General features: G+C 37.8%; 1 protein-coding gene across 1 annotated transcript in view; it reads right to left on the bottom strand.

Annotated features, from left to right (window-relative positions):
- The window catches only part of LOC150075780 (cardioacceleratory peptide receptor-like), a 54,821-nt gene that overhangs the window by 2,861 nt on the left and 26,813 nt on the right, over window positions 1-25,147 (bottom strand). The window contains exons 3-7 of the mRNA XM_090387460.1: window positions 16,759-16,862; window positions 11,639-11,732; window positions 4,253-4,540; window positions 3,550-3,672; window positions 336-526 (exon numbers count right to left, since the gene is read on the bottom strand). Of these exons, the coding sequence (XP_090243586.1) occupies window positions 336-526; window positions 3,550-3,672; window positions 4,253-4,540; window positions 11,639-11,732; window positions 16,759-16,862 (800 nt within the window). The remainder of the gene's footprint in view (window positions 1-335; window positions 527-3,549; window positions 3,673-4,252; window positions 4,541-11,638; window positions 11,733-16,758; window positions 16,863-25,147) is intronic.

Genomic DNA, 25,147 nt, shown 5'->3' with positions numbered 1-25,147 from the left:
AGATCCTCTCTTACGAATTCTTGTAGAGGGTTTACATATAGAGCTGAAGTTACTGTTGTGAGTCATCAGATGACTCATAAAGAGTCACTGTGGGAGTTGGTTGGTCTGGGGTGAGAGTTGAAAATTCTGGTCGTAAACTCTTCTTTCTCGTCCTACAACCCAGGCAATCTGTCCACAGAATACACCCAACTTGCAGCTGACACAAATGACCCATACAGAAGGCTTATTTAAAATTATTTATTTATAAAATTTGGTAAAAAATTTAAGAAATTGTCACATCAAAGAAAAAGATGAACAAACTACACACTAAGGAAGAGTACAAGAGTGACCCTGACCTCTACTTGCCTCAGGTTACGGCAGATCCGTGTGGAAAACAGGCAGTAGATAATAGGGTTGGCTGCACTATTCAGTGGGGCTAGACTTTGGATAAATGTTGTGATGGCAATCGTGGTTTGGTTTACTGGGATGTAGCCATAGACCTGCAGCAAGTCGTAGATGAAGTATGGACTCCAACAGAGGATAAACACTGAAATTAAACAAATGCAATAATTTCGATTTAATTTGCACAAAGTATTACAAGTTAACAAAGAATAACGTGTACAGAAACATAAATTTCGGTGAAGTAGCAGAGATAAAGCAGTCTCAATTCTCGCAGCACAACAGACTTGCCTTTGCAAGGAGTTGCCCAAGTATTACACTACGTTCAAAACAGATATCATCTACAAAAAGTCAACCATAGATGTGACTGCTATAACGGCCGCTTTCAGAACTAACTGGTCCCTCATCAGCTAGCAGACGGTCTCTAGTGACTAAACGCAGATAAAATTGATGTAAAAGATATCCGTTTGCAAAGTAGTGCAACTAGGGAAACGAAACAAATAGGCATCACCAAGAAGTTATTCTGCCATTTACTTATTAAAATATTTGTTTAACAGTAGTGCAATATTAAGCCAACTCGTTATAAAGGAAAGCTAGTTCTGCTGTGAGCGATAAGGCCATTCTATTAACTAGACATTTAGATGCTGCTTACCGAAAACACACGTGAAGGGAGAAGCGAAGCTTTTCAATGTCTGGGTTAAATTTCAACTGTGTTTCTCAAAGAGATTAAATTACAACAACATCAAAAAGCAACAGGCTCAGCTTTCATACAAATTCGACTAACTTTTATTACACGTGGATGATGGTGTATTCGAAATGAAGTAAACATGGGCATAAACAAAATATACACGTGTACAAGGTCGAGAGAAAGTCGAGAAATGCAGCTTTTATCCATAAATAGGAATTTTAAAAAGCGAAAATTGCACAATGTATAGTTTAAAAGGAAAAACAAAGTATTTTCTGTAATGGGAAGAAATATTCTGTTTGGTTGAGAATAAATGAATAAAAAAGCTATTAATGCCTTTTTCGTGCACGGAAATAGCTTAACTATTCTGTATTCTTCGATTAAAATCAAATTTAAAAAATGCATATACGAGGTATGGCAATAAAGTTCCCGGGCAGGTGCTATTTGCAATGAAGCAACGAACGAATATCAAATTTTGCTTTAAACTGAGAAAAAATCTGTAACAGAAACGTATAAAATATTAAAAACTCTTTAGGTGAGGAAATGTTAAGCCGTACCAGTGTGTTTGAATAGTATAAGAGGTTCAAAGACGGATGTGAGGATGTTCGCGATGACCCAAGAAGTGGGCGTACATCAACCTCTCCAAATGAGGAGAAAGGATCGCAAAAGTTCAGGAAATTTTGGGAAGAGATATCTTCGTTTAACCCTCAGATTGAAGGCTGATGTGATGGATAAGGAGACGAATCCTGAGACTCTGCATGAAGATTTAAAGAAAAGGAAGGTGTCTGCAAAATTTGTTCTGCACAGCCTCACGGATGAGCAGAAGCAACGAAGAGTGTAATCATGCAAAGGTTTCATCCAGACTTGTCAAGACCATCCTAGTTTCTTCGACAGTATTGTCATTGAAGATGAATGTTAGGTGTTTTGGTACAACCCATACACGAAGCATCAGATCGTGAAGACGACTTCAAAATCATAAAGGCCCAAAACGTTTCTTTTACAGAAGTCCACGATCAAGATAATGGTGGTCATGTTTTTCGACAGGATATGATTCACAAGGAATTTGTACCTGAAGGGGAGAGTCAGTGCTACGGTCTGCGTACAGGTGCTTCTAAGACTATTGAAGTGCATTTCCCAGGTGAGGCAGTAATTTCCCACGTGAGGGAATAGTGAATTAGAGTCTTTATTGGGAAATTGTTTTAGACGAACAGGTGGAAGACACGATCGAGGAAAAACTAGCACGAGAAATGTAGTAGAAGTATAGCTGTTGCGCATTAAACTGTAAGGAAAATTCTTCCCAAACAGCAACTCTATCCACATGACGTGCAGGGCGTGCTAGCCCTCTCATACGATGATTTTCATCCAAGAGTAGTGTTGTTTCATCAATGGCTTTTGCAGTAGGGTATTGAAGCTTCTTTTCTCCATTAACTACTTTTCACAGAAGACTCACAAGATGTGCCATTGATTCACACTAGGAAAGCCTTCCCTGATAACAGCATCAGCAATATCTTTCCTAAAATGAGACTTCCAGACTTGTAGACCACATCGTGAGTACTGCATACTTTTGAAACCTCACTTTAGGAAGAATGTTTATTTGTTGAAACGGGAACACAAGGAAGAGCACAGAAGAACAATGCGATTAGCGAGGAGAAGAAGAGGATGTTCTTACCAGGAAAGGCTCCAGTTTTGCAAATTGCAACGTCTGTAGACTACACACAGAGAGGATATCCGATTGATAGCCTCTCGGTGATTCTTACCCTTGCTCAGATTATACACAGGATGGGCATAAGTTCAAGTAGAGGAAGGATGGTCGTAGGATAGATTAGCCTTCGACCAACGGGCGGTTGATTGTTGCAACAAACTTCCATCTGTTGCTATGGAAGTGGGTAGTTTGAATAAATTCAAGGAAGAACTGGGCAAATTATTGGAGGGGATGTGGGAAGTTTTGTTTTCTTCTGGACTCATTTTCCACTACCAAAGATGTCCAACATGTCAGCTTTGTTTTGCATCCGGATGTATATAGCGCCATCTAGCAACAGAAGAGCTTGTTTCAGTTTTTTTCTAACTCGGAACACAATTTAAATATCCATTTTTCTGCGAATGATTAAAAATGTCACTCACTGCGAACAATGGCTCCACAGGAGGCTCGCTTTTTTATTAACTTCCGACAGTGGCGTATCACTTGGGAGAAAGCGATAAGGTTCTCAATGGGGCTGTCATGTCGCGTCCTCCCGATAGCTCATCTAACGTTTGTCTTCTATCGATCTGTTGTTAGCGGACCGTGCTGGCGGATTTGGCGCAATAAAGGACAGAGATCACTTTTAAAGTTCGTCAATGCCAAAAACACTATAAAACATTCACGCAATAAAGGGGTGTTGTTGTCAAGGGAACCGTTCTATTAACATAAACACGACTGGACACTTTGGGTTGATGATTTATATACATATTGTAGTTCGCAGATGTTTCAGTCGAGTAGGGACACTTACCAAAGATAATTACGAATGTCATCTTGACAGTTTTGATTTTCGCACGTGGGATGATCCCTCGAGAACTGGTCCGCTTTCTGTCAACATCGTTATCAGTGCTTCTTTTCTGTTGTACAGCGACACCTAGCGAAGTAATATCAATTGAAAACAAAATATACGAATTATAATTTCAATTTAATATTTTATCAATAAAATAATTGCCTTATCGAATATTTAATTGAATACAAATATATATATATTGCTATGATTTTTAATTTCATTCAACTGTAATATTAATTTATTATGGTTTATTAATAAGTATTATTTGATTTTATCTACTTTTAAAATTATTACTAAATATAATACCACGTGAAATTAATAATCTGGTTTATTAAGCTATTCGCCCAAATATTAAGGTAACGTTTCAGGTATCTTACAGATACCCGTCATCAGACCGTGCTGTTGGGAGAACAAAAATATAAAGGATTACAAATTTGAATACAATTATGAATATTACAATTACGATATGCAAATAAACAATTCTAAGTTTGGATTATTGTTAAAATAGAACCATTCACGTGGTATTATATTTAGTAATAATCTTAATGGAAAACAAGCAATCTCATAATTTATGATCTTTATATTTTTGGGAAAGACGAGTCTTCCACTGTTATGTGAGTCTCAATTTTTTCCATTTTTAAATCAAACGGTTGGTTCTTCTTACTTTTGGACATGGTTGAATATCTCGTTAACTTTGGATACGCCATCAATTTGCTTTTGGTCCAAATCGTGTACACAATGATACAGTAGCAAGCTGAGATGATAAGAGCTGGAATGAAGAACAGAGACATCGCTACCAGAGTGATGTATAATTGCCACTGCCACGGTTCAAGATTAATCCAGCACTGCATGCGGTCCTTGACGAATGCTTCTTTATTCAAATATATGGCGGGAATGGAAAATAAAGCACCGAATCCCCATGCAAGGGAAATTAAAAGCTTGGATCTCCTCCCTGTAAAAAATTACAAGAAAAATTACATCGATGATTTATTAAGTAATGATTTAAAAAAAAAATTAAATAAATTTAGATCAAAATTTACTTGAGCCTCATCCTAGAAAAGCTAAACAACATTAGTTCTTGCAGGGGGACTCCTCAAACGAAGAGATTTTTGGGGCCAAATAAGTTAACATTGCACCAGGGCCCAAGCTCATGATGACATGCCACTGAGAGGTACTTCACCAAGGGTTACTTGGGTATTGCAGTACTCTAAATAAAAAGAGCACTGCTATGGGCAATACTGGGTGGTCTGAAAGCATGGAAACTATTTTGAATAACTGCTGATGTAAATATGCATGTTATTTGAAAAATGGTTCAAATAACTTAGGAAAAGTTCAAAACATAAAAATGCTGCAGCAGCTGGCCACCAGTTCAATAAGTTTTTTGGACATAAACCACCGACAATAAAGCAAATTGTGAAGAAGTTTGATGAAATGAGAACAGTACACAGTTTATCAAAGTCTGGTAGACCTTGTAACTCAAAGACATTTGCATTGCTCTTTTATGGAGGATGGAGCACCAGCTCAATCAGCGAGTCTTAGACGAAAAGTTTCCAGGACGGTGGACGGCTCAGTTCCCTTGAATGGCCACTGCACTCCTTGGATTTAACATCCTGTGATTACTTATGTGGGGATTCTTAAAGGATAAAGCGATAACAGCTGGAGTTCAATCTATAGTTAGAGAATTCGAGAACACATTTGTGAGGAATTGTGCCTTAGCCCAAAAGACTGCAATTTTGTAAAGACCAAAATGGTGCAAAATTGAATTCACGTATGCCCTTTCTATTGTGCTAGCATTAATTAAAATAAATACAGTTAAACGTATTTCCTTACTTATGCACCATCCAACATATGCCACTGACTAGCGAAGTACCTCCACTTCAATAAAAGTTTTTCTAAACTCTTCATGGTAGAACGTATCGAACAAAATGCTACTTAATATTTCACGAAGGTGTGTCTTACAGATGATTCAAACTACAGAAATAATTGTGAGCTTTTACCGCTGAATTCCGCCTTTCTCTGGTGTTGCACGCACCGAAAAGATTGATGTCCATTCACACTACGAATTCAAAAATCCAAAGAATGTGCGTCCATTTTCCCTAACTTATCCATCATACTTTAAATTTTCTTCTGGTCCAACGACAGATTCGTTTCTGTAAAAATCAATACTCCAGCTTTTCTTGTAGAATAGGCATGGGGAAACCGGTTACGCCTAACAAGCAATTTGTCTCGCTTGTCACCTGGTTTAAACAAAAGAAAATGGTGAATGACGTGGCCCATGCCGACCGCTGAGTTTAAACAGGGTAAAGCGAGCACCGAATCTATTTCCGGAGGGAACCCGAAACTCTCCATCATCTCGTGTATAACATCAACGAGCTTAATATCCAGCCTTCTCAGCTCTAAGATTAACGAGGCGTTCATTAAAAACTCGAAAACTCTTGCTGTCTGCTTAAAAGTTTTGCATTTTATAACCGAGGTAAGAACTTAGCGAATCTTTAGGAGAGCTTTACGAACTGCTTTCAGAGAAAATATCTAACTGTTAGTTGTATTTAAAGGGCATGTTTTATAGAACAATGAAAAATTACAATAAAAAAAGGAATAACATCTTTTTGAATATTCATTACCTAAATAAGAAATTGATTGCTAGGACTGTATATGAATAATTATCTAATATGACGTTCCAGTTTAAGCAACAGCTCCACCAAGTATGGAAGCAGAAAAGCGAGGTGTCTGAAAAAGAATTGCTCTAAAGCTGGCGCTCATTTTATTTGTCTAAAGTAGCCACGGTTATGAATTTTTAAACTCACATCTAAAGGTTGAAAACCCTACAAAAGCAGAATCTATGATCTGGCACCTCAGATAAACCCAGGGGAATGAATGCATTCCTCCTAAACCTACCCAACTACAGCCATAGATTCAACGGAACTGTTTCTGGAAGCCATTGCCTCCCAGTAGCGGTGCTGGTACTGGAGGAGAGTTCCAATTTCTGCGAAAGTTGAGCTTATATGTCTTCCAACCACTCCTTTCCATCGTCAACAAAATTCTTAAAACTAATGATTTTCCCAGTGAGTTGTTGTTGTTGTTGGGTTTTTTAGGAGCATCGGCGACTAAAGCCATATTGCTCCGTGTATATTGTCCATAAATTGTGTGTTCCGAGGTCGAGTTTCTGTTTGTTGGATGAAAAACAGTTTCCAGGAGAAAAAACCAGGCTACCCTTGCCTGAGACCGACTAACTCAGCCATGTTGCGAAAAAGACCCATAAAAATTCCTCACGTCATCGATGGAACTCGAACTCAGGTGTTTTCCACCCGGTATGGGGAAGAGGACGGTCTTACCAAATGTGTTACCCACGAGGGCTCCCAGTGAGTGGGAACATTCACAGGACAGGAGCCCACTCAAAGGTGTGAAACCATACTCAACCAAAGAACTTTCGCTTCAAGCCCTCTAACATTATCAGAAGGTACTCTTGTCAGTTCTCACTTCCCATCTGCTTGGAGAAGAAAATCGTCAATTTGCTACCTCTATCTGAGCACTTAATCGTGTTACCACCCAAAAGTATTTGGTCAGTTCTTAAAAAAAGAGGAACCTGCATTCGCTAATCTCGATTTAGAAGCGTATCAATCTGTCAGACATCCACTATAACATCACTTGCAACGTCCTTAGTTTCATAAGATATTTTTTCGAAACCGTGTATTCCAGCTTCAAATTTTTGAGAGAATTTGGGTGCAGGAGGTAACAACTGCTGTAACTAAAGGGGAAGTTTTATGAGGTGTCTTATTTTACTGCCATGATTACGCTGCTAGTGAAGAACAGCCAACGTCTTCTAAGCTACATTGACGATTTTAAAATTGTGACCCCTTAACGCAAAGATCGCCCAGATAACTGATCCAATAAAGGTTATCAAGCTGTCAAAAAAAAAAAAAAAAAAAAAAATATGGGCTCAAAATTGACCTGTCCAAATCTGTTGCGAAGATTTTCTCATTAAACTACAGTAAAATCCCGTTACAACGAACTTCTCGGAATGCAAGAACCATTTCGCTGTACCGAAAATTCGTTCTAATGAATATCGCTTAAAATTATTTTAAAAGAGCCGTTATTTGTCCAAATAATTTCTATACTTTTATTAATAAAAGTTTTAGAACATTTTACAATCTGGCACCAGTATAAAAAATCAGTTTTCAAAGCTGTAATATAGCTAAAGCTATCAGTTTAAAGTAGTGCAATACCAGGGCTACTCGCTACAGAAGCAAATTTGTTCCGCTTTCAGACAGGACAAGACAATCATTACAAATGTTTAGAGATGTAAAATAAGTTCAGCTGTTTGTGCCACTGCTCAGCCACTAGGTATATCTCTCTAAAATAAAATAAAAACTGTAAAATTTACTGTCTATAAAAGTAGCAATTTCCACTTAAATATTGACTTTAAAATCAATAATAAATGTGTCAAAAGGAGTACTGCAAAAATAAAAATATCCGTTTAGAGATTTTTTTTTGCTTAGAAACAATATTTTATTTATAAGAAATACTGTATCATATAAATTTTGAAGTATTATTTGTTGAATTATTATTCATTTTGAAGTACAGTATTAATATTTTGATTTTAATAGATTCGAATAAATTTACAAAAGTTGGATTAGATATATCCTAATAAATCACAGGAAATGACGTAATCACTTCAAACTCTCCGCATACTTTGAATAAGAAAAAGGTGTCTCAATCAATTCCTGTTTAACAATTATTAACTACGAGTAATTAACTATAAATTAGAGAAGACAAATTTAAATTTCATTTACTGAAATGTTTTTTTATTTTTATTTTGTAAAACTAACGAGAAGCGATTTTTTAAAATTAAAATCTATGTGCAGGTCACACTAAGGCATGGAAAGACATTACATAAAAAATACGATGACGTAATTATAATAATCACGTGATGTGTCTATTGAATGATGACGTAATCATAATAATCACTTTTTGTCTCTAGTCAAGAAACCAAATAGATTTCTTGACTAGAAACGTAAAAAATACAGAATCGTAAATACATAAAAAAATAAATAAATACATAAATTTACATACACAAAAATAAAGAAATAAATACTAAATTCGTGACATTTACATGTACAAAAATAAAGAAATAAATACATAAATTTACATACACAAAAATAAAGAAATAAAAAATGGAGAAATACATAAAAAAAATACAAGAAATCAAATAGATTTCTTGACTAGAGACATAAAAAATACAGAATCTTTGCTCTTTCGCAGTATTTTCTTGTTTAAGCAGCGATGCTATTTTTTATTTATTTTATGATGGTGAAATGTTTGAAGTTTTGTATTCAACTAATTTTTACTTGTGATTGGTGCCAATTTCCGTCAAAGGAAGTCAGATTTTTTCTCCCTTCTACTCATATCCGGCCAAGAAACCTCTGGGTGATTTACTTCCTTGCATGCAAAAAAAGTCGTAGACACGGTTCACTGGCTGTGAACTACGAACGAAGTCCCTTGTTTTGAATTCCGAAGGTCACTGAAGACAACCTTGCGCAACTGTGTACATTGATTTGTACTGCATCGATAGATCCATTCTTAGATAAAATTCTGGTGGTCAGCAAAAAAGCGGTGAAAACTGAGGAAAGTAGAGAAAACAGATGGGATGTATAAAGAAAGCAAACGCAGAGGAAAACAGTTGAGAAATAAAAAAGAAAATCATTTAAAAAAATAAAATGTTCTTGTTTATATTGAGGCTCGACTAGGTCAGGAGAGTTTAAATTAATTGCTCTGAAAATGAATTCAATCTTTAAGTGTATAAGAGAACAGAAATAAAAGATAACAAAATAAATAGAAGAACAATGAAGAGTTCTTCAAACGGGAAAAGTCCAATTCAAGGAAATAAAAAAGGTATTCGTGACATCAAGTCCAGTGCCATGAAGAAAATCGCGCAAAGGAGGTTGTTGCAGGAGACATCATCACATAGACACGAATTAATGAGGACATCTTTAACCCAGAACTCCTCCATCAGCCAGTAAACCTACTCCAAATAGTTCTATGAAACTTTTTGTTATTCACAGACATATCCAGATTAAACTTGTTCAAGAGAGCCAAAGTTCTTTTGAAGAATGAGTTCCTCGATATCTCAAATCTAGAGTTACCAATGTGGAATGCAGACTTTTGTCTAGTAGCCACTGCTGGAGCGTGAAGATCAATATGACATATAAGATCCGGCAGAAAGGTTGAACCATATCTTATGGTACAAGGGTTCGAGAACAGTTCTCCGAGTTTCTACTTCAAGCTTCAATCTTGAAGCTTGAAGTAGATAGTGAATAAATTTCATCTGCAGCGATTCTATTTGCTGTATCAAGTATGCGTAGTGTGGGTTCCATTTTAGGAGAAGAAATCTCCAGTATAGGGAGTACAGTTGTTTTGTACAGGAGCACTGAGAACTGAGGATCTTGAAATCTGTACGTCAGCCATTTAGCAATCACGCAGGCTTAAAACACAGTCCACTCAAAGCTCCTATACCTCTGTCCTCGTGCCTGAACGCAGTGCGTTATATAGTAAATAGTAATAATTCATAATTTATTACAAAGAAGAGCAAAAAAGCAGACTTTTATGAGAGAACCTTAAAAATTTCGTTTCTGCCCACCCGCCATATTGCCCATTCATTTCATCAACCGGTGCATAGCAACTAACTAACTAACTATAACAACTAACTATGGCTAGCTTATATGATAGGAAAAAGAAAATAATAATAATAATTGCCGGATTTCTATTGGTCCGATTTTTATGAAATCTGACACGGCTTGACAAGTCGTCGTTCTAAGATCCAAATATAAAATTTCGTGAAACTAAGTTATTACATGCGTACGGACAGACAATGAAGACATGATGACAGATGGACTAAGAAAATAACAGAATGGTACCGAAGAGGAGCTAAAAGAAAACCTGGAAGACAACAAGGTAGATGAACAGATGAAATTCACGAGTTCGTGGGTAATAAGTGGATGGCCATTGCACAAAACAGAAGGAACTTGAAAGCTGCTAGAGAGGCCTTCATCCTGCAGTGGATTGAAAATGGCTGATGATGATGGTCCGATTTTAATGAAATTCGAGTTAGCTCTACAAATCTTCTAAGATGTTCAAATGTAAAATTCCATGAAATCCATGTACTTGGAGTCGAAGTATTACATGAGGACGAAGAAAAAGAAACAAATAATAATTACTAAATTTCTGTTTGGTCCGATTTTAATAAAATTTCGTGGAATTTGGAACAGGACGGCAAATCTTATTTTAAAAGGCCCAAATATAAAATTTCATGAAATCCGTCCCCTGGGAGTCGAGTTGTTACGTGCGGACGGACAGACAGACTTAACATAGTAAAGATAACACGCGCATTAAGCGCTTAGCTAGGAAATAAGCGATTCAATAGAAGTAAAGTAGCTTTCCGGATAGCATTATTCCAAGTGCTTGAACACGCAACGTTCAAATACTCTACCTGTAGCTAATCACCGGGCTGCTGACGTCTCCTTACTTGAAATGAGACTGAGATAGAAGATATCTAATACATTTTAAGGTATCAAAATGTTCTCATCCGTGTTAGAGTGGTTCCATCAATGTCTTTAATTAGCATGAAGTGTTCTCTGCTGTTTGAAAGAGTTCCGTTAAAACGCACGCGTAATTTAATAATTGTAATTCCTGGAGGAAAAGTTGCTGATATATTCATAAAGCATTTCTAGAAGCAAATATCATTTGGGGATCTCTGGGAAACTTTCGGTTGAGTTGAAGCAAAATTAATAAATTCCCAATCAAATGCAAAATTCATATTAAACAGAAAGAAAGGAAAAAGAAAAACTTCCAGGAGAATATTTTGATTATAAAGGTGACGCGTGACCCACATTAAAATAAGCAAATAAAGCGAATGGATATTGCAGTCCTGAAAATGTGGATTTTATTGATCCTCAGCTGGAAAAGTAGTTTGTGAATAATGAATCAACTTTCATGCATCAGCCATGAATCATAAAGAAAATTATCCATAAATCAATGACTTAAAAAAAATACTTACAACTGCTTGAGAAATTCATTGGGTGCGTTATGGCGTCGTAGCGGTCTATACTCAGCGCCACCAGAACATATGTGGAGGAATAGGTAACTAAAACCTACAAAAGAAAATGTTTAAATTAAAGGAATAAAATCGATAGCAGTAATTTGAGTAGTATTTTATATTACAAATTGTGTTATTTTATATTACAAATTGTGTTATTTTATATTACAAATTGTGTTATTTTATATTACAAATTGTGTTATTTTATATTACAAATTTTATATTACCAGTATTTTTTATTTTTATTTTTGTCATTATTTTTTATGCGCTGTACTCCATTCAACTTAATTCTATTAGGTTTCATTCCTACAGTTTATTTCTAGATAAATTTTATAAAAAAAGAAGAGTTTAAAATATGACATATATTTTTTATTTATTTATATTTCTATTTTAGTGACATCTCTTATTCAGTGAACCTCTTAATTTAGTGCGAATTACTCTTACAAATTACAGCTATGTGGCTGATCATACAGCGCTGGAGTGAGCCGGTGACCAATTTCGTGCCTCTTTAAGAATTAGAAAGCAAAGAGAGAGAGAGAGAGAGAGAGAGAGAGAGAGAGAGAGAGAGAGAGAGAGAGACATAGAAAATAGGGGTACGGCTGGAAAAATGCATGCTTGATTAAAGCTATGCTTAATTTCTTCTATAAACTGAAGCGCACAAACAACATTTAATTCCACAGGACAGTGTTTTGTAGAATTAAATTTGCACACTATAGTATGGTGAAAAACAGCAGGCTACTCAATATCACCCATTTGTGATCCAACTATGTACGATGGGGATTTGAAAAGTCTGTGGCCTGAGTATGAAAGGGTAATGGTACAGTGTCATAAATTTCTGTACTTAATGAGTAACACTGAAATAGTAACACACCGAGTTTCGTGCAGTTTCAATAGTCTTTTGCTTAATTACAGGTCCTGAAGTCAACGCATTGAATGAGGAAGGACGGATAAAATCAATCACCATGCAGTCATCCAATATTTGGGAAAACAGAGAATAACCCCAAAGGCGATTCATGTGGATATGGCTACAACATTGGGGAAGGATGCTTCTACTATTCCATCGTTAAGAAATGGGCAGCAGACTTTAAAAATTAGAGGAGACCGAAAGATGACCCATCCTGTGAAACACCTGCAGCGTCTATCACTGCAGAAGTAATTGAGAGTATGCATAATCTGTGATAAGTGATCGATAAGTGACCGTTTAGTTCAATACCGGCGTCATGGGCAACTCATCTGAACACATGTGCCACATAATTGCAAAGGTTCTTGCTCTGAAAACGGTGTGAGCATGATAAGTTGAAAGTTGTTGACAGAAGATCACAAACCACAAGGGTTGCAAAGTCAAGTGAACATTTGCATCGTTTTTAAGTACATACAGCAAATTTCCTCCAAGGTTTGAAAGTGATGGGCCCACTTCTCAACCATGGATGAGAAGTGGGCCCATCACTTTCAGCCAGAAACAAAGAGCATCCTGGAAGGTGGAAACCCAGCTCTTCTCCCGCTCCAAAGAAAGCGAAGTCTATTGCTTCTGCTCGCAAGGTGACAGCATGTGTAATTTGGGGTGCCGATAGAGTGTTGCTAGTGGATTACCTTCAGAAAGGCCAGAGAGTTATAGGGATAGATTATGCGGACCTTGTCAAGCGTTTATATGAAAATATCAAAGACAAATGCTGAAAAAAAACTCAGTAAAGGAGTTATGTTCCACAAGAACAATGCCTTGCCCAGAAGCCTCTTATAATACCTGGCTGGCATCGATTTTTCCACAGACAGTGACGTCATTGTAGCAGTAGACTCATTCTTGAATGCCAAACAGAAAACTTTCTTCGCAGATGGAATCAACGCATTGCAGCCTGGGTGAAAAAAAGTGTATTGACTCCAAAGAAGGGGCTGAAAGAAACGTGCTACCAGACTTCTCAAATAAACCCTGTATACTCAGGCCACAAACTATTCAAAGGCCCATCGTACGAAGGCTGTGGAAGAGAAGGCTGGTGAATGACCTTGGGTTACCTGTTGTTTTTCCCTCTAATATAATTATCATGGTGGAAAAAACGAAAGTTAGCGATCATGTACGAGAAATGAAACTGATGGTACATGATTAAAATCGAAATGCTACGTAAATTAATAAAGATTGGACCACTTCACATTCATTTTCCTGGATTGAAATAAAACATTGTATCGTATTAATTTATTTTTTATATAAAAAGATTCTTTGAATACTCATCACCAGAATATACAGTTCGATATTTTAAAAAATATATTTATTAAAATGAAATTCGTCGTGAAACTTTTATTACTCTAGGGGTTTCGCAAAGAGATAGAAAATAAAAAGAACATCGAAATGCTGTCTAGAATGATGAATATTTTAAAAGAGTGAAAGTAATACAGTTCCAACATTTAATATAAATATAAAGTGTAGTAGCAACGGACTTGGAAACACTATATTTGAAACAAGAAGTTCAGCTTTCAGTATTGAGATCAACTTGGCTGACACGGAGATGTATTGCCTGGAAAATAGGGCAGGGGATTGCTGAGACTTGCGCTCTTTTTTCAAGTTCTCGGATGTCCAGTTTTATTTTATTTCCTTTGCTCTACTATTCGCTGTTTTTTGATTTTACTGTTGCTGAAAGGAAGCGTAACAAAGACAGCTTTCCCAATTGCATGCAAACACCTGTTGGATCCTAACCTTTCCAAAATCGATGCGAGTTCTGCTATTGCTCCTGTAATCTCTGAAGGAGGCTTATCGTAAGGAGGCATCTTTCACACTTTCCCTGCCAATTTAGCGTTGGTCTGTGACAGTGATGAATGACGTGTTAGGGTCTTCTCGCCTTCTAGAGGAAAATGTTACGCACTATTATCAAATAACACCTCAAAGTCTTCTGGGTAAAGTAGCACCTTTGCGAGCAATCAAAAGACTATTGGTATAAAGCTCACACTTTTAGCGGAGATTTCGAGATGGTTTAGCACGTTTTTCGCACTTTACCGTAAGCCAAGCAGCTCAAGGGACAGTAGAATTTGTATAGTGGTCCTTTTCTTAAGAATGGGGGTTCTCACGAAAAGGAGAGAGAGAGAGATGATGCATGGCATAAATATCTTTTACACGAGTAACGCTTTTTTTGGAAAAGCAACAGAAAAGTTTTAAAAGCTCTAATGTTGCTGATCTTTATAGAAGGTGTACCAAATATGATTCAGCTTTTTAAAGCGCTCAACAGTTCTTTTTTGATTTTCAACAGCTTCGATTTTAAAGCGCTCAACAGTTCCTTATTGCTGTGGATTTGATTTTAAGCCACTTTTATACTGTAGAAAATACAAAATTTTCTTTCTGGATATTTATCAAATACACTGCCCTACCATATCAGGACACCTTCCTTTGCTAAAGACGCTTTAGCAAACACTTTTATCATTCACAAATGAATTACTATATTTCTTTGAGATATTCTTTAGCGAATTTCCGGTAACTTGGATCATTGGAAACATCTGTACCAATGGCGAAATGTATCACTAGGTCCGTCACCTCGCGGTGGATTCTAAGAAGTTAGAGGACCCGATGGCTGGTTTAGTATGGTTTTTAAAAAAACATGGACAACATTGGACAATTTTACTGGAAGCCCAGAATTTATAGCTTCGCCTGTGCATCTGATCTTGTCATTTTAATAATCTAAATCATGTTCCACGACCATCTTCTTCAATATACTCACCCTGTTACAATAGAATAAGAATCAGTATATTCAATCTCAAAATTAGATTTTAATTAGGTTAGATTTTCTAGCAAATTATTCGTCTAATCTCGAAATTACATTTCGAGACACTAAGTATCTCCAAATTGTTGAAGTTAAACATAAGAATGGCACCTGGGGTGGATGGGATCTATCCAGTTATATTAAAGGAGACGGAAAAGGAAGTAAGCAAACCCTTAGCCATAATAATGAGAGCATACTTGGACTCAGTTGAAGTCTCCACGAACTGCAGATGCAAATGTATCCCAATTCACAAAGTGGATCAAAGGGTGACTCGAATAATTACAGACCTGTTAGTTTAAATTCTGTTCCATGGAAGATAAAGTCACTGGATAAAGAAGCATTGCAGGATATAAATAATTCAGACACATCACGGGTTTGTTAAGGGAAGTCTTGTCTGACTAATTTGATTGGATACTATGATGTAGTCACAAAGGAACTGGATGCAGGGAATAACTTTGATATCATATATTTGGATCTTAGAAAGGCTTTTGATACTGTTGCACATGGAAGACTGCTGTACAAATTGGAGAGGTATGGCATCAAGGGTAAGCTGCTACAATGGATAAAGGGATGGTTGAGTGGGAAACAACAGAGAGTGGTAATCAATGGACACTGCTCTTTGTAGACTAATGTTATTAGTGGAGTCTACCAGGGTTCACTGTTCGGCCCCTTGTTTCTGTATATATCAATGATATTGATGAAGGTTATTAGTGGTATATCAGGCTTAATGTTCAAGTTTGCAGATGATACAAAGGTTGGATCGGAGAAGGGCAGGGTTGATAATGACAGTGCTACTGCAACAGAATCAAGGGCTTCATGGAAGTTTTGCTTTGTTAATTCTCAAAAACTATTTGGAAAAGTAAACGTCATTTTTTACTTATAGCAGGGGTGGGCAACACATAAAAATGGGGGACAAATAAAATGTCTGTAAGGTATACGATGGTCAAATTTAGCTCTCCACGATTTTTAGAATTAATTTTATTAATAAGAAAAACGAAATACAAATTCAAGATAAAATTACAAAAATACAATTATATTAACAAAATACAAATACAATTCCAGTAACAAAAATTGCAATATTTTATTTTTATAATATTTAATGATTGATTTGATACTGTTGATTTTCATCAATGAATTCCTGTCTGGATCGGACAAAGTCATAGAGTTGGCCCGGAGTATTTTATAAATTTAAGTCAGAAATTGCATTAAATCAAATATATATATAATAAACTGCAGGCCGTTTATTATACATATTTTGAAAACGACCACGGGCCGGATCACGCAAATGGGAGGGACCGGATTTATAGCAATGCAGAATGGTAATAAGATTAAGCAAGATACTACCTGTAAGAATTTTATTAATTTACACATGATATTTCCTCCATAGAAGGCTACAGTAGTCCTCCATATAATATCCGTAAGAACGTTTATCAGTCCCACTGTCAGATCTGCAAATAAATCAAAGAAATTAATTAGTATTTTCAAATTGAAGCCCCACCAGATTATCAATAACAGGAATGTTCCCTTAAAGTGTCCCTCTGATTGTGTATTTTTCATTCTTCTTTTTAGATTATATTCCTTGAGCTCAGTTACTGTCTCGTATTTATATTTACAACTTTGAGGGATTAAATTATTTTAATAATAAAAGTGAAAACAATGACTTAACACTAAGTTGAGGAGAAAAAAGTTGAATGTACGCACATGGGAGGAAATTAAAAATAAATGGAATTTTTAAAGTTATCGAACACGACTTCTTCAATCATTCTTCAACTCAAAAATTGTCTACGAAAGTTTCCGAGTTTAAGAACGTTGCAAAACGTTAAAGAATTTGTAGAATGTTCCAGCGTTGGCGATTATTTGAAGAAAATTGGACAAACGGTGCAGTGGAAGCAGAATGGTGCCCATGATCGAAAATCGAAAGCAGTATTATTTTTTATTCAAATATCGTTTACGAATAAAAAAAAAGAACGCATCCAAGCGTAAATTGGTGAATCCATTGTCCAAAAAACCCACGACCTTGACTCAGCCTTAAATGGAATTAGAGGAGCACGTTTCAATTTATATCTGTAAATATTATAATGACTATTTTGTTCTTCCATCCGTCTCTGTGGCAGGATTTTAACTGCGTGGACAGCAGAACAAACTTGCCTTTTGAACGAGTCGCTTTGGTATTGCATTACTTTCAACAGGACAGGTAGCTTTAGCTATATTTCAACTTTGGATGCAGCTGACATCGAACAACTTATTTACAACTGTTTTTTTTTTTTGTCTGCGTGTTGTCACTAGAGACCACTTATTCCTGAAACAGGCTATCATGGCCTAGTCTCATCTTTTAAACAAATGGCCAATTGAAGAGGCCGTCTGTTTGGAGGTAGTGCAATACCAGAAAACTTGTTGCAAAGGCAAGCAAGTTAGTTCTGTTGTGAAAATTAGGACGATTGCATTATCTCTAAAGTTGAGATCTTAGCTGCAAAAGTTTAAAGGTAGTCCTGCAAGCATCTTATGATTCTTCGCGCAGCTTTGAGTTCCTGGTGCGCCTCAATTATGTGTTCCTTCTCCGAGAAACTACTCATAGAAATTTACAGTATCGAGACTGGCTGTTGAGGTAGATGAAAAAAGTAACAGGCAAACCGTTCACATCAATTTGAACCCATCTCCCCTTAGAGGCAGGAGATCACGTCACTAGATTTAAGCACGATAATGGGTTGCATTCTCAAAAGTTCGGAATCTCTGCCTTTTAAAAGTTTCAGATCTTAAATTTTTGGATGGGATTCCAAAAAGTTAAGATGAGATTCCTCGCGATAAGGAAGGGTAAATTTCGTTCTGCAGTGAGCGCTAAGACCAGTGCATTGTCCAAGCAATTTAAATCTTGGCTGCAAAAACAGATTAAAGAACAAAGCAGTCCTGCAAGCATCTTACAAAGGAATGTAGCCGTTTTTACATGGATTCTTAAATATATGAGTTCTTCGAATGCAAGAGTAGGTACGAGCACCATTTCTTAATGCCTTGGAACATTGTGATGTCCCAAAATATCTGGGCGTCTCGCTAGACCGAGCCGTAACATACAGGAAACATTGCGAAAACATTAAACAGAAGGTCCCTACGCGCAACAATTTTTTTAAAAAAACTGACAAATTCAAAATGGGGTGCACAACTTAAGCTACTTCCATAGCTGCCGAATATGCCAGCCCAGTCTGGTACCACTCCACACATGAAAAGAAGGTAAATGTACCACTGAATGATGTACCACTGTAAATGTACCATTTGCCGGATGCGTAAAGGCTATTCCGGTCGAAAAGCTATACACCCTTGCTGGTATTGCCCCTCCGGATGTGAGATACAAGCGAGCCCTGAACTACAAAAAGTGATGGAGGATCCATTACACCCAATGTTTGAACAACAACCTTCTGTTCAAAGACTGAAATCAAGAGAATTTCTTGCGACGACGATTGAATTGCTTACAACACCATCCTTGCCCCCCATTGTTAAATGGAGAGCCAGAGGTGTACAAGCTCAAGGTTGGATGACCCCACAAGAAAATTTACTAAACAGACATCTGTACGGATGGAAAGTTTTGCGGTAACTCAACCGTCTTAGAACTAAACAACAAAACATTTTATCAGTTGCCCCCATAATTAGCAACATGGTCGAGATCTTGGAGACAACAGAGAACTCTATTGAAGTGGTCCGTTTCTGGTCAGAAATTGTGTAAAGAACTTTATCCAGATATTTTATTTTGTGTTACGATATACACTGCCCTACCATTAATATCTGGAAACCTGCGTTTAGACAAAAAATGTGCTTTTATTGTGTCATTTAATATTTTGTGGTGCTGAAACCTTTTGCTTTTATCACGTCCTTCAACCTTCGCGGCATACTCTCAACCAGCTTTTTATAAATATCACGTGATATGTTCCTCCACTCGGCCTTTAACGCAGCCATTAGTTCGGCCTTGTTCTTTGGGCGATCTCGACGACCCAATACATCCCAAAGACTCGATAGGGTTCAGATCACACTCTGGGCTGGCCAATCCAACTTTTCCACACCCATGTCCTCAAACCACTCTGTTACGACCCGAGCAGTATGGCATAGGACATTGTCTTGCTGATACAGGTATGGGTCTTCCCCAAAGTATTGCCATAATGTTCGAAGTGCCTAATTGTCCAGGATTTCCTGGTATTTCACAACATTCATGGTTTTGTCGATAACGAATATTGGGCCCAAGCCAAACCATGAAAGCAGCTCCATACCATGACACTGCCTCCACCAAACTTCATTGTTGGGAGAATACAATCAGGAAGGAACTGTTCCCCTGGAAATTGTAACACCCAAGAACATCACACTGGTAGAGTGCAAACCACAACTCTTCTGTCCATAGGACTGTTTTCCACTGCTCTACAGTCCAGGATTCGCGCTCCTTACACCATGTTAATCGGCGTCTAGCATTTGTTGAGTTGATCAATTCTGTTGAAACTGTCATCTTGCATGCCCACTTTTGCAACTGTCTGTTCGAAGCCCACTGCGCATATTTATAGTCCGGATATCAATGATAGTGCAGTGTATGTTTATGATATTTAGCGTTCTGTTTATTGGCTTCCCCTCTTATCTTTGACAGCATTGTGAATATTTCTGTATTTGCCTTCTTGTACGTTTTCGACACGAAATAAATAAATTAATTAAAAACCTAAAATAATTCAAGATTTTAATTAATTAAATGAACTGTTAGAATACGTATATTAGAGGATTATAGTCTCGTACAAACAAAAAAAAAAAAATTGTCCAGGGCGGTGGTGGAAATCCTGGTATATTCTCAAAAGGATATTTTCATTTCAGTCAGCCATTTTGAAACAATATCGAAACAGCCTCCATCATTCACCGCGTTGAAATAATTGCAAATCCAACTCCATTATTCATATTTAGAAGTTCTTGTTAAAATCAGTTCTGAATTAAGAATCGATGCCTTTATAATGTATCCTTAATGTCTTTTGGGAAGATTTATTTCTTTCACGCTTTTCAAGCGCACACGTTGCGATTGCGTGCCGAGACCGCGATCAAAGTGAGATCAAGTGGAAATGATCAAAAATATACGTTTGCAACGTTTGCGTAGAAAAGGCTTCCGGCCGAACGCGGCTTCTTCATTCAAATGGGTGCGACAAGCGGCACGGCACTGCGGAATATAAAGGATGCGTTCGAATCGACATTCACTTTGTTCGATACTTTGCGTTTTAGCTGTTCCAGCGGCTTGGAATTCAATAAGAACGAGGAAGATAAACCATCAGGCAGCGCGAGATCAGACAAACGTTATTGTCTACAAAGACATTTACAGGAAGAGAAAAGAAACTTAATTTTTGCAGTTTGTAAAGATGTGCCATTTTCGGAGTCGTCGCTAAGCGATCGATATTTAAAATGACGCGAGAAAATCAAATTACGCGCTATTGTTTTCCCTGCAATTATCGAAGAAGGTTAGCTGTGCTGACATCTGGCGGCCAAATGTATTCATAAGTTTGTTTATTTCTATTAAGGTTATAATTATATTAAAACTACTCTGATGATACCACGCGAAAATTAACGATATTCTTTTTTAGGCTGTTGACCTACATTACTATACATTAGGGTGACGTTTCGGGTGTCTTACCGATACCCGTCATCGGAACAAGCTGTCGGGGGAAACAGATAAATAGAAAGAGTTACTAATTTGGATATAATCAATGATCACAGTTACCAATTTAAGATCATGATTTACAAATTATGGTTGCAAAGTAATTTTTTTAAGTTACCGTTACAGATGCTCCCAGAAACTGGATGTGCATATTGGCAAGAGGCACTGCCAGCAGTTAATTAATAGAGTAGGGATTAACTTCCTTTCCTAACTATAGTTCTGTTTTGTTAATAAGAAGAAATGCCAACCAAGCGACTATACCGCCACCTGCTGTGTAAATCGGTTAATGAAGAGGCAGCCCCTATTAGCGACTCTTTCTTCACACTTTTAAATAAACTCCTTCCTCAGAGGGAAGCAAAACAATGAAAAAAGCAATCCGAGATCGAAAGAGGCGTAGTTCGTGTAAATAAATCTCAATGTACGCCCTCGTGAAAGCAAAGAGGTGTCTGGGAGTGTACGACAAACAAGTCGCGCGACAGCGAATCACCCTCTTTTGATGGTTTTGTCTTTGAAGTACCCTGCTCACGAATGCCGATAAAAGTCCGAGTGGTTCCAGTTAGTCCACAGAGTGTTCATTACTCTCGCGTGCCCTTACAGCTTGCGTCCTTTCTCTGAACTGATTTTGGAAGTAGTTTCTGAAGCAAAACTGTTAGACCCCCTCAGCCCCCACTTGTGCTATTGCTTGACGTTACAAATATTTTATGAATTCACGATTATTACAATTACCTTTGCAGAGTTATCACCAGAATCTTCTTTAATGAGAAGACATTGGTGTTTTGTTTTTATCTCAACTGTATTGCGTTGGTTGGAGTCACTAAAGACGTTTATCCCCAGCCCAGAAGGTCTCTTTCGTTCCTTACATTCCACTTTTCGGCTAGCAGCAATGAAAACTGTAAAAGAATTTCAGAAAATCTTTGTTCGCAGATTTCGTGCTCACTCCCTAGGCCCCACGTGCCTGTCTTGGGTTTTAGAGTGAGGGCTCCGCATATATGCTTTGAGAGGATGGTGATATACGATATCAATTCGCTCCTACATTCTTATATTACCCTACACTCACCTTAAATCACTCACTTACATTCTTTCAGCCGATATGGAAATACTTCTGTTGAAAGAATGAAGGACAGTGATTGAAAATCTCTACTCTCCTATGAATGGTTTGTGAGAATATATAACATTTTCTTGCATAAATCCTTGAGTGGATTTAATACATCGCTTCAAGAGCTAAACAAATCCAACTTTACAGATAAGAAAACCAAGGATAAATCTGTGTTCAATCCGACACTACTCCAGAAATTCATAAATCCAAGGATTTGAAACTACTCCAGAAATTCATAACGTTGTATTTTTTCCAGAACTGCCCGATGGCTTGTTTATTTTCACCATCTGTTTCCTCTACGTGCTGTCTGGATGTATGGCGAAGGTAGTAGGCATTAAAATTCGATATGACTCCTTGATCCATTGATTGGGGTAATTAAGTGGTGTTGGTGTAAACCACTTCTACAGGAGGTCTAGACTCTCGGGGTGTCCTCAGGAATTATCGAGCACCAACTTGGTTGAAAATTGTGCTCTTTACAATAATTCTCTACTACAGGGCCAAAATATGAAACAAACCAATGTTGCAAATATCAATCGTCACCTAGGCCTTCTTGCTTGATTTCCAAGTTATAGCAGATTTTGAAAATGGTTTCTTAGCTCGTGGTGTTTCTGAATGATACACAAGCATCGGCTTTAACTTAATCACCTGAAGCGTTTCTCCCTAGTAAGACAGTTAATCTGTCTTTTCCAACCTTGAATCCTGATGCGCATTTATCTTCTTGGGAGTTGAAAGTATCAGATGGCTTTCTTTTCCAAAAAAGGCCTATTTCATCGACATTGAAGACAATCTCACTTTCGGAATCACGCGGAAAAATTCATGGACTGCCTTTGTGTCCGCACTAGCAGTTCACCAGAGAGTACGTTGTGCAAGTTAGAGCGCGCCATTTGAATCTGTCAAGCCAACCTCTGCTGGCTGTGAATGTTTCTCACGTATCTTCTTCTTCCTCCTGAAGATGCTCGTTCCCTTTTCCAAAGGAACATGACTTATGGGCATGTTCCGTTGTGTTTGGTCCTCCACCCAAACACTAAGCCGTCTTTCCATTTCTTCAAACAAATGGCCCTTTGAACGAGTCATCTTTGTTGTAGACAACTTCGAGATCGCCGTTGCTGAAGCTTTTATCTTCTTCACATTTTTGATAATTGCTCTAATTCTGGACGAAGCCAAGTTCGAAGAAGCACTCACATCCACTTGGCTCAGCAAACCATAGAAATTTAACGAACACCTGAATATACTTTAGCTTCCTTTCTCAATGAACTGAAGCTGGATGCATCTAAAAACCTCAACGAATTTATTCAGACTGCTCACAGACATGGGTAGTTCAAAATTACTTTCCAGGTGACCCGAATATAATAGTTTAGGTTGATTTTAACGTTTAATGCTGTCTGCGCGTGTAGCACAGTGGTATCTTCACCGTCTTTCCCCCACGGGTGGAAAAGGCCTGGGTTCGAATCCTGTCGAAGAGGCGAGGCACTTTTATGGACATTTTTCATTCCGTAACTGAGTTAGTCGGTCTCAGGAGTAGATAGCAAGGTTTTCCCTCCGGAAAAATTTTCTTCCAGCAAAACAGGCAATCTTCTAGAAAACACACGCTTATAAAAATAAAAAGTATGATTATGGTGCGAAGCTTTCCAATGAATAAGGAACACCCTGAGGACAAAGGCTGTAAGACCACAGCGCCAGTTCTGGGCTACAGGACAGAACTGGCGCAGTGGTCTTACATCCTATTGGTCTCGACGATGTCGGGCTGTTTTTACTGCTCTTCTTGGTGATTGGGGTTATGGTCAGTAACCGTTTATTCGCTTAATTTTCTGTTGTTCGTCTTGAAGATGTTGAAGTATCCTAAGAAGAACACATCCAGATGTTGCCAAAATAAGAGGAGTAAAAACATTCTAATGGTTCGCACAGCTTCGGGACCAATAGGATGTAACTCTCTCCATGTAAGATTTCCGGTTCGAGATCATTCTTCTGGCTGTTTAGAGCCTAGAACCAGTACTAGAACATAGCCTAGAACCAGTACAATGGTCTTATGGCTTTTTCCCCCCAGAGTGTTCTTTATCCATTGGTATTGCCATAATGTTGGAAGTGCATACTTGTCCAGGTTGTCTTGGTATTGCACAGCATTCTTGGTTTTGCCGATAACGACTAATGGGCCCAAGCCAAACCATGAAAGGAGCCCCATACCATGACACTGTCCCTACCAAACTTCATCGTTGGAAGGATACAATCAGGAAGGAACTGTTCCCCTGGCATTCGCCACAACCAGGAACTGCCATCAGACTGGTAGAGTATGAACCTCGACTCGTCTGTCCATAGGACTGTTTTCCACTGCTCTACAGTCGCACTCCTTACCAGACCATGTTAATCGGCGTCTAGCATTTGTTGAGGTGATAAATGGCTTTTGAACAGTTGCACAACCATTGTAACTCATATCGTGGAGTGTCCTTCGTATTGTACTAGTGCTGACATTAATCCCAATACTCTCAGAGAGGGTTAGTGTGACTTGAAACAATGGTAAATTACGATTTGGCGCACAGTCCTTCGCAGAATTCTCTTGTGGCGTTCTGTTAGTTCTTGGGGTTTACCGGTTTTTGCAGATTCAGTCCCATTCCTCTGCCATTTGCATATGGCGTCACTAGGGATCCACAGAGTGACTGCGATGTCTCGTACAGACACTTGCTTATGTGGCATCCTACTATCATTCTACGTTGGAAGTCTGTTAATTCTGCTGAACTGTCATTGCATGCCTATTTTGCAATTGTCTGTTCGAAGCCCAGTGTGCATATTTATAGCAGGTTCTGTGACGTGTTGCATGCATAGGACCTATTTCCCCATTCATGGAGGGGTGTCCGGTTATTAATGGTAGGGCGGTGGAGTTGTTAAGTGTTTTTCCATTCCCATCCACAGCAATTATGGCGTGAAGATGCGAAACTTCTGGATACATTGTATCCAGGTCTGGTCTGGAAGCCTTCTTAAGAAAA

The sequence above is a fragment of the Mastigoproctus giganteus genome, chromosome 13 (genome assembly GCF_048544385.1).
Source record: "Mastigoproctus giganteus isolate SK-2022 chromosome 13, ASM4854438v1, whole genome shotgun sequence".
In the NCBI taxonomy this organism is placed as follows: domain Eukaryota; kingdom Metazoa; phylum Arthropoda; class Arachnida; order Uropygi; family Thelyphonidae; genus Mastigoproctus; species Mastigoproctus giganteus.
This window is presented reverse-complemented; position numbering and strand designations above follow the sequence as displayed.